At 45.2% G+C, this 11,023-nt stretch overlaps 1 protein-coding gene across 2 annotated transcripts in view; it reads right to left on the bottom strand.

The window, feature by feature from the left end:
* The window catches only part of LOC129813220 (synaptosomal-associated protein 25-B-like), an 84,632-nt gene that overhangs the window by 5,205 nt on the left and 68,404 nt on the right, over positions 1 to 11,023 (bottom strand). For both annotated transcript variants that reach the window (XM_055865501.1, XM_055865503.1), the window contains one exon: positions 4,971 to 5,088. In XM_055865501.1, the coding sequence (XP_055721476.1) occupies positions 4,971 to 5,088 (118 nt within the window). The remainder of the gene's footprint in view (positions 1 to 4,970; positions 5,089 to 11,023) is intronic.

The raw sequence follows: 11,023 nt of genomic DNA, 5'->3' as shown, positions 1-11,023 counted from the left end.
AGGGAGACAGGAAGACAGGAAGACATACAGGAAGACAGACAGGAAGACAGACAGGAAGACAGACAGGGAGACAGGAAGACAGACAGGGAGACAGGAAGACATACAGGTAGACAGACAGGGAGACAGGAAGACATACAGGGAGACAGACAGGGAGACAGGAAGACATACAGGGAGACAGGAAGACAGACAGGGAGACAGGAAGACAGACAGGGAGACATACAGGAAGACAGACAGGGAGACATACAGGGAGACAGACAGGGAGACAAGAAGACAGACAGGAAGACAGACAGGGAGACATACAGGAAGACAGACAGGGAGACAGGAAGACAGACAGGGAGACATACAGGAAGACAGACAGGGAGACAGGAAGACAGACATGGAGACATACAGGAAGACAGGAAGACAGACAGGAAGACAGACAGGGAGACATACAGGAAGACAGACAGGGAGACATACAGGGAGACATACAGGGAGACATACAGGAAGACAGACAGGGAGACAGGAAGACAGGAAGACAGGGAGACAGATCATATCCACACCCTCTGGTTTCTGGAGGAAAACAGTTTAGATCACAATCAGAAATAAAACCAGAACATGATAGTTAATGATACTGAATTACAGAACCACATGGAAATAGATAAATAAATACATATCATAAAAGTAACGTTTATTTTTACATTTTTTTCAGATGCGGGACACTAAAAAGTTAGGTCATGCCGTGGTGGTAGCAGAATCCTTGCTGCAATGTGTGTGTAACACGGTGCAAGTGATCATTTGTAAAAAATTAAATAATATATATATATGTAAAATAAAAAGATATAGCTTTTTGGTGCCCACAACTGTAAGTAAAGGAATATACATAGACAACACTAATGAACATAATGATATGGACATTATGTTATGGACACAGAAAAGGCATTTGCCTCAGAACATGACTCAGAGGTCATAGTTTGGATTTGCAGTGGTTCCTTAGGTACTATTCATTCACACCCCATAACCATACACACGCACGCACACACACACACATGCACATAATGTACACACACACACCTGTCTTGTACAATATAGAGAAAGAAAAACATTCTAGGAAGTCAAGTTTGGTTTAAAATCACTTGGACTTTATAGACATTTTTGATTGTAGCTCACTACAGCAGTTAAATGTGCATAAAACAAAAGCTTTGAAATATAAACTATTCCTATGATGGCAAATTGTCTTGAGAAGAAGTACACTATATATACAAAAGTATGTGGACACTCCGTCAACTTAGTGGATTCGGCCACACCCGTTCTGACAGGTCTATAAAATCGAGCACACAGCCATGCAATCTTCATAAACAAACGTTGGCAGTAAAATGGCCTTACTGCAGAGCTCAGTCACTTTCAATGTGGCACCATCATAGGATGCCACCTTTCCAACAAGTCAGTTTGTCAAATTTCTGCAATGCTAACGCTTCCCCGAATCAACTGTAAGTTCTGTTATAGTGAAGTGGAAACGTCTAGGAGCAACAGCAGCTCAGCCGTGAAGTGGTAGGCCACACACGCTCACAGAACGAGACCGCCGAGTGCTGAAGCGTGTAGCTCGTAAAAATCGTCTGTCCTCAGTTGCAACACACACTACCGAGTTCCAAACTGACCTCAGGAAGCAACGTCAGCATGTTCGTTGGGAGCTTCATGAAATGGGTTTCCATGGCCGAGCAGCCGCACACAAGCCTAAGATCACCATGCGTTATACCAAGCGTTGGCTGGAGTGGTGTTAAGCTCGTTGCCAGTATAAACACGTTCTCTGGAGTGATGAATCACGCTTCACCATCTGGCAGTCAAACAGATGTATCTGGGTTCCGCGGATGCCAGGAGAACGCTAAATGGTCTGGGGCGGTTTTTCATGGTCAGGGAAAGCCCCTTAGATGTTCATGGCTCAGGGAAAGCCCCTTAGATGTTCATGGTTCAGGGAAAGCCCCTTAGATTTTCATGGTTCAGGGAAAGCCCCTTAGATGTTCATGGTTCAGGGAAAGCCCCTTAGAGTTTCATGGTTCAGGGAAAGCCCCTTAGATTTTCATGGTTCAGGGAAAGCCCCTTAGTTTTTCATGGTTCAGGGAAAGCCCCTTAAATGTTCATGGTTCAGGGAAAGCCCCTTAGCTTTTCATGGTTCAGGGAAAGCCCCTTAGATTTTCATGGTTCAGGGAAAGCCCCTTAGATTTTCATGGTTCAGGGAAAGCCCCTTAGATGTTCATGGTTCAGGGAAAGCCCCTTAGAGTTTCATGGTTCAGGGAAAGCCCCTTAGATTTTCATGGTTCAGGGAAAGCCCCTTAGTTTTTCATGGTTCAGGGAAAGCCCCTTAGATGTTCATGGTTCAGGGAAAGCCCCTTAGTTACAGGGAAGGGAAATCTTAACTTTAGACCATACAATTACTTTCTAGACAATTCTGTGCTTCCAACTTTGTGGCAACAGTTTGGGGAAGGCCCTTTCCCATTTCAGCATGACAATGCCCGCATGCACAAAACGAGGTCCATACAGAAATGGTTTGTCACCTCCAAAGTGGCGCAGCTGTCTAAGGCACTGCATCGCAGTGCTAGAGGCGTCACTACAGATCCGGGTTCGATCCCGGGCTGTGTTGCAGGCGGCCGTGACCGGTAGACCCATGAGGCCGCGCACAATTGGCCCAGCGTCATCCGGGTTAAGGGAGGGTTTGGACGGCTGTGATGTCCTTGTCCCATTTCTCTCTTGCGACTCTTTGTGGCGGGCCGGGCGCATGGACGCTGACTTCAGTCGCCAGCTGTACGGCGTTTCCTCCGACACGTTGGTGCGGCTGGCTTCCGAGTTAAACAAGCAGTGTGTCAAGAAGCAGTCCAGCTTGGTGGGGTCGTGTTTCGGAGGAGGCATGGCTCTCAACCTTCACCTCTACCGAGTCCGTACGGGAGTTGCAGCGATGGGACAAGACTGTAACTACCAATTGGATATCATGAAATTGGGGAGAAAAAAGGGGAAAAGTATCCAAAAAATAAAAGTAAAAATGTGCACAAAATGATTTGTTGAGATCGGAGAACTTGACAGAGCTCTGACCTCAACCGCATCGAACACCTTTGGGATGAATTGCAACGCAGACTGTGAGCCGTACCTAATCACCCAACATCAGTGCCTGACCTCACTAATGCCCTGGTGGCTGAATGGAAGCAAGTCCCTGCAGCAACATTCCAACATCTAGTGGAAAGCCTTCCCAGAAGAGTGGAGGCTGTTATAGCAGCAAAGGGCGGGGTACCAACTCAATATTAATGCTCATGATCTTGGAAATGAGAATGTTCAATGAGCAGGTGTCCACATACTTTTGTCCATGTAGTGTACGTGACTTCTAAATACTAATTAAATTTCACACAACATTTTGTGAACATAAACTGACCTTCCTGAAATGCTTCAGTTCCTCCTGTTTCAACACACATGAACCGCACACACAATAACATACTGTAGGTCCTAGGTCTATCATCTCAGGAACCCGAATTATGACTTGAGATTTGAACACTTAACTTGAGCTTTAGAAGATATATGTTCAATGTAAAGTTCAAAGTTAGATGCATAAATCTCAAAACAAACATAAGATCATTAGCAGTTTGTTTCGAATATAAACGATCGTCATTGTTCTTGTTGGTAGGAATGGGTCAAATGAGTGGTCTTTATCTATTGCATTGTGTGTCCCTGTCCAAGGTCTGTATATGTCCACCAAACACCATGTAACACTATATGGTGAATGCAACAGTGACAGACTTGGATATCTGATAAAAGACAAAACTCTGTGTGTGTGTGTGTGTGTGTGTGTGTGTGTGTGTGTGTGTGTGTGTGTGTGTGTGTGTGTGTGTGTGTGTGTGTGTGTGTCTGTTGCTGTGTGTGTGTGTATCTGTGTGTCTGTTGCTGTGTGTGTGTGTGTGTGTGTGTGTGTGTGTCTGTTTCTGCGTGTGTGTGTGTGTGTGTGTGTGTGTGTGTGTCTGCTGCTGTGTGTGTCTGTTGCTGTGTGTGTGTGTGTCTGTGTGTCTGTTGCTGTGTGTGTGTGTGTGTGTGTGTGTGTGTGTGTGTGTGTGTGTCTGCTGCTGTGTGTGTCTGTCTGTGTGTGTGTGTGTGTGTGTGTGTCTGTTGCTGTGTGTGTGTGTGTGTGTGTGTGTGTGTGTGTGTGTGTGTGTGTGTGTGTGTGTGTGTGTGTGTGTGTGTGTGTGTCTGTTGCTGTGTGTGTGTGTCTGTTGCTGTGTGTGTGTCTGTTGCTGTGTGTGTGTGTGTGTGTGTCTGTGTGTGTGTCTGTTGCTGTGTGTGTGTGTGTGTGTGTGTCTGTTGCTGTGTGTGTGTCGGTTGCTGTGTGTGTGTGTCTGTGTGTGTGTCTGTTGCTGTGTGTGTGTCTGTGTCTGTGTGTGTGTCTGTTGCTGTGTGTGTGTGTGTGTGTGTCTGTTGCTGTGTGTGTGTGCCTGTTGCTGTGTGTGTGTGTGTGTGTGTTTGTGTGTGTGTGCTGCTGTGTGTGTGTGTCTGTGTGTGTGTCTGTTGCTGTGTGTGTGTGTGTCTGTTGGTGTGTCTGTTGCTGTGTCTGTTGCTGTGTGTCTGTGTGTGTGTGTGTGACTGTCATGTATTCGCATAGAAAGCGTTGAGCAGCATGTTCATGCACATGACTGATGTACAAACAACAGCAGTAATCCGGTCATGCTAAATCGTACTGTAGGCCTACTGCCTCGTAAGAATATTACGGAACGTGTGGATGTATGGGCTGTATGTATGTACGGGTGACTTTTTGAAGGAGAAAGTGTTACAATGGACTAGCATGCATCAAGCTCACACGCACACTCACAAACGCGATCTCTATTTCTCTCTCTCTCTCTCTCTCCAGGTCAAAGTGCAGGTGGAAGCAGCATGCACACTAGTTAAGACATCAAAGCAGGCAGGCAGGCAGGCAGACAAGCAGGCAGGTGGGCAGACAGTCAGGCAATGCAGGCTGCACCTACTTGTTACAGGGACATGAACAAAGACCACAGAGAGACCCTAGATTGTTCAAATTCTTTTCTGCATCCTTCATGTCCTTATTGATCTGGTCCATCCCCTCCTCGATCCGCTCCAGTTGCTCTGATTATCAACACAAGTCAATTTTCCCCCACAAAGAACGAGAGCACGTTGAAAACAAAAGAAGAAGAAAGAAAAGAGAAGAAGAAGGGGAACGGGAGGACAAAGGAGAGGAGACAAAAAGAGACATTGGCTGTGACAAGAGAGACAGACATTGGACAGCACTACCAACACCACACAGGCCCGTCGCCACCGGTACCTACTTGGCAACACATGGACATAATTGGACACAGCATTGCCCTAAACCCTTCATATCTTTCTCGGCCTCCTTCAAGTCTTGGTTGACCTTGTTCATGCCATCTTCAAACCGATCCAGTTGTTCTGGTGAGGACAAAGGTAATGAGAGCAGTGAAATGAATCGGATTGATGATTGCGCTCTAAGCTACAGCCTATCAAACACAACCATAATGCGATGCAAGAAGTAAGATGCATTGTAAAGATGTACCAGGAAAGCAGGGGTTCTGTCATCACACCAGAGGCTAATAGAGGAGGTCAATGGTGACATAGACGTAGGTTTAAACTGTAGTATCACACTAATAGGCTATACTCACCTGATTCTTTTGTCAATAAAGACAGTGTACTGTAGATGTATTTGTATACATGTTTACTAGACAGGCACTTCCCATCCGAACTTCCATTGCTTTCTATTTAGTTTAACACATGGAATCATTCAGCTCATACAGCAGTTTGTGCTTCAGCGGTGATTTGAACCAGTAGCCCGTTCAATGATTAGCCTACTTCCCTGACCACTGGGCAGTGTTGAGGAAGATACTCTGAAAATGTAGTTTACCAAGCTACCTATTACTTCGCACTGGAAGAAGGTAAGCTACACAAAAGCTACCCTTATAAAAAAAAAGTATAGTTTACTGAACTAAAGTTACTTTGAAAAAGTATTCTACTACATACAAACTACTTCGTGAGCTGAATTTGAAATGTCATATACTCCAATTGCAAGAATAGATCAATCTGGGGTCAAATGTTAAGAGAATATGGATGTTAGCCTATGGTCAGTTGATAAGAGAATGTGGAATTTAGCCCATGGTCAGATGTTAAGAGAATGTGGATGTTAGCCTATGGTCAGATGTTAAGAGAATGTGGAATGTAGCTGTCACGCCCTGGCCTTAGTATTCTTTGTTTTCTTTATTATTTTAGTTAGGTCAGGGTGTGACATGGGGAATGTTTGTGTTTTATCGGTTTTGGGTGGTTATATGGTAAAGGGGGTGTTGGGTGTAGTGTATGGGTTTGTATTGAGTGTATGTGTCTAGCTGTGTCTATGTTGGGTGTAGTTGTCTAGGAGAGTCTATGGTTGCCTGAATGGGTTCCCAATTAGAGACAGCTGATTTCTGTTGTCTCTGATTGGGAGCCATATTTAAGGTAGCCATAGGCTTTTGTTTGATGTGGGTAATTGTCTATGTTGTACGTTTGTAGCCTGTGTGTGTGCACTACGTTTTATTAGCTTCACGGTCGTTTATTGTTTTGGTTAGTTCGTAAGTGTTTTTGTTTCGTTTTGCCTTCTTCTAAAATAAAAGAAGATGGCTTATTTTCCAAATGCTGCGTTTTGGTCCGTCAATCCTCCACACGATCGTGACAGTAGCCTATGGTCAGTTGATAAGAGAATGTGGAATTTAGCCTATGGTCAGATTTTAAGAGAATATGGAATTTAGCCCATGGTCAGATGTTAAGAGAATGTGGAATTTAGACCATGGTCAGATGTTAAGAGAATGTGGAATTTAGCCTACGGTCAGATTTTAAGAGAATGTGGAATTTAGCCTATGGTCAGATGTTAAGAGAATGTGGAATGTAGCTTATGGTCAGATGAGAATGTGGAATTTAGCCTATGGTCAGATTTTAAGAGAATATGGAATTTAGCCTATGATCAGATGTTAAGAGAATGTGGAATTTAGCCCATGGTCAGATGAGAATGTGGAATTTAGCCTATGGTCAGATGATAAGAGAATGTGGAATGTAGCCTATTCAACAAGTGAGAATAAGGCAGGTCTGATGCTCCCAAACACTGCCTCTGTGCCACACTTTCAGACTCACAGCATTAAAGCCAGTGCATTTAAACAACTTATAATAGTGTTTTAGAGAGAAAGAGATACCGAGAGGTATGAGAGAGAGAGAGAGAGAGAGAGAGAGAGAGAGAGAGAGAGAGAAAGACACAAAGGCTGGATTCCAATACAAAATAGCCTCTCTCATTCTCAAACTGCTAGGGCCTATGAAAGAGAGCACCCCTATGAGCACAAGATGTTGACAAGATGTGTTTAGGGTAGAAAATATGTATTTTTTATTTTGAAAAGACATTGACAAAACGTTGAAAATACTTATTTTAACCAATTTAGGTTACTGGGACAGAGTATATATATATACACTGCTCAAAAAAATAAAGGGAACACCTAAACAACACAATGTAACTCCAAGTCAATCACACTTCTGTGAAATCAAACTGTCCACTTAGGAAGCAACACTGATTGACAATAAATGTCACATGCTGTTGTGCAAATGGAATAGACAAAAGGTGGAAATTATAGGCAATTAGCAAGACACCCCCAAAAAAGGAGTGATTCTGCAGGTGGTGACCACAGACCACTTCTCAGTTCCTATGCTTCCTGGCTGATGTTTTGGTCACTTTTGAATGCTGGTGGTGCTTTCACTCTAGTGGTACCATGAGACGGAGTCTACAACCCACACAAGTGGCTCAGGTAGTGCAGTTCATCCAGGATGGCACATCAATGCGAGCTGTGGCAAAAAGGTTTGCTGTGTCTGTCAGCGTAGTGTCCAGAGCATGGAGGCGCTACCAGGAGACAGGCCAGTACATCAGGAGACGTGGAGGAGGCCGTAGGAGGGCAACAACCCAGCAGCAGGACCGCTACCTCCGCCTTTGTGCAAGGAGGTGCACTGCCAGAGCCCTGCAAAATGACCTCAAGCAGGCCACAAATGTGCATGTGTCTGCTCAAACGGTCAGAAACAGACTCCATGAGGGTGGTATGAGGGCCCGACGTCCACAGGTGGGGGTTGTGCTTATAGCCCAACACCGTGCAGGACGTTTGGCATTTGCCAGAGAACACCAAGATTGGCAAATTCGCCACTGGCGCCTTGTGCTCTTCACAGATGAAAGCAGGTTCACACTGAGCACATGAGCACATGTGACAGACGTGACAGAGTCTGGAGACGCCGTGGAGAACGTTCTGCTGCCTGCAACATCCTCCAGCATGACCGGTTTGGCGATGGGTCAGTCATGGTGTGGGGTGGCATTTCTTTGTGGGGCCGCACAGCCCTCCATGTGCTCGCCAGAGGTAGCCTGACTGCCAATAGGTACCGAGATGAGATCCTCAGACCCCTTGTGAGACCATATGCTGACACATGCACATTTGTGGCCTGCTGGAGGTCATTTTGCAAGGCTCTGGCAGTGCACCTCCTTGCACAAAGGCGGAGGTAGCGGTCCTGCTGCTGGGTTGTTGCCCTCCTACGGCCTCCTCCACGTCTCCTGATGTACTGGCCTGTCTCCTGGTAGCGCCTCCATGCTCTGGACACTACGCTGACAGACACAGCAAACCTTTTTGCCACAGCTCGCATTGATGTGCCATCCTGGATGAACTGCACTACCTGAGCCACTTGTGTGGGTTGTAGACTCCGTCTCATGCTACCACTAGAGTGAGAGCACCGCCAGCATTCAAAAGTGACCAAAACATCAGCCAGGAAGCATAGGAACTGAGAAGTGGTCTGTGATCACCACCTGCAGAATCACTCCTTTTTTGGGGGTGTCTTGCTAATTGCCTATAGTTTCCACCTTTTGTCTATTCCATTTGCACAACAGCATGTGAAATTTATTGTCAATCAGTGTTGCTTCCTAAGTGGACAGTTTGATTTCACAGAAGTGTGATTGACTTGGAGTTACATTGTGTTGTTTAAGTGTTCCCTTTAATTTTTTGAGCAGTGTATATATATATATATATATATATATATATATATATATATATATATATATATATATATATATATATATATATATATATATATATATATATATATATATATATATATATATATATATATATGCAGAGAGAGAGAGAGAGAGAGAGAGAGATAAACAGACAGATGAGAGAAACAGGATGAGTGAAGGAGGGGTGTAGATGAACTGAACAAGTGTTGTGAAGCAGTGGATGAGGTGAAAAGCATTATGGGGGATGCAAACAGAATGTTTGAATAATATCTAAGTCGGGTAGCAACAGTAATGACCTCACCCCAAGAGCTTGCTCTAACCACTGATACAGGGTCAAATATTGGTTGATTCTTTAAATGGTGTGTTGGGTTAGCATTGTGGGTACTCTGATCCTAGACCTGTAGTTAGGGTCAACATCTACCTGGAGTGGGTCCAGGGGGAGAGGGGAGTGGTCTGTGGCACAGGCAAGGCAGGGTAAGGGAATTCATGGCTGGGGTGGCTTGCTAGTTGATGTGTGAACATTTGTAAACAATCCCTGGGTTGTGGCGATGCGGAAACAACTCACAATGTTTGAGACAGATACACATGTCTCTGGTCACTGGACACAAAATGGACACAGACACAAGATGAAATAGGGAACTAGATGTGGAGCAGTCAACTAGACTTCTAGACTGATTCTGTTCTTTCTGGCTCCTTCTCTTTCTCCCTTCTACATTTTCAGTGTCTTTCTTTTTCAGCTCTTTTTTTTCTCCCTCTCTCCCTCTCACTCTTTCACTCTCGCACTCTCTGTAGTGTGACCATCTGCAGTCTGCCATTCAGACAGATAGTGGGAACAGTATTGTTATCCTCTGACGCCTCTGTCGCCCCCAACAGCACTGCCACACAAACAAGTAGCCTCCCCAGGTAATCCCATGGAAAGTGAGGGATTAGAGAAGAGGGGGAATGTGAGAGAGAGAGAAAGAGAGGGGCATCTTTACACAACACCACTCTGACCAATCAGAGGCTGGAAGACTGCCCTAAACTAATCAATGGTAACAGTTGGGATAGGCAATCAGATCAGTTCTGAAGTCACTACACCAGGTCCTGTTTACAAAAAGCACCGGCACCTGGTTCTAGAATCTCTGGAAGTGGAATCTCTCCAACACTGGCACCTGGTTCTAGACTCTCTAGAGGTGGAATCTCTTCAACACGGACACCTGGTTCTAGACTCTCTGGAGGTGGAATCTCTCCAACACTGGCACCTAGTTCTGGACTCTCTGGAGGGGGAATCTCTTCAACACTGGTACCTGGTTCTAGACTCTCTGGAAGTGGAATCTCTCCAACACTGACACCTGGTTCTAGACTCTCTGGAGGTGGAATCTCTCCAACACTGGCACCTGGTTCTAGACTCTCTGGAGGTGGAATCTCTCCAACACTGGCACCTGGTTCTAGACTCTCTGGAAGTGGAATCTCTTCAACACTGGCACCTGGTTCTCGACTCTTTGGAAGTGGAATCTCTTCAAAACTGACATCTGGTTCTAGGCTCTCTGGTGCTGAGGTAATTTAAATCTGGGAATTGATTGCTCTGTGGTTTTGGCGGTTGCAGCGAGCGGGATGTTAGTACCATTACTCAGGAAGCCAGAGAGAAAGGCTATATGTTCCACTGACAGGCCTATTAGGTACCTCAGTGACGTGTGGAACCGAGCCGAGGGCAGGAAGCCGTCCCATGGAGTTGAACACACAAATTAAACCCCTGCCTTGATGGAACCTGGGATGAAGCAACACACTGAACGTTGGAGATGTAAATACCACGAACAGAGCTGATATGACTGCTTTCTCCACATGTCAGAGAGGCATAAAATGTGTTCTACAAAATGTATTTATGTTGAAACACTGCATTGTGTCCAAATGAATGCTGAAGGGGCTGTGAATGCTTTAGAAAGACTGTGGTTCTGTTACAATGTAACGGTCTAGTTCTATACCATACTAACATTATTCAGTGGTGGGACTGGGACT

The sequence above is a fragment of the Salvelinus fontinalis genome, chromosome 16, assembly GCF_029448725.1.
Source record: "Salvelinus fontinalis isolate EN_2023a chromosome 16, ASM2944872v1, whole genome shotgun sequence".
NCBI lineage: Eukaryota > Metazoa > Chordata > Actinopteri > Salmoniformes > Salmonidae > Salvelinus > Salvelinus fontinalis.
This window is presented reverse-complemented; position numbering and strand designations above follow the sequence as displayed.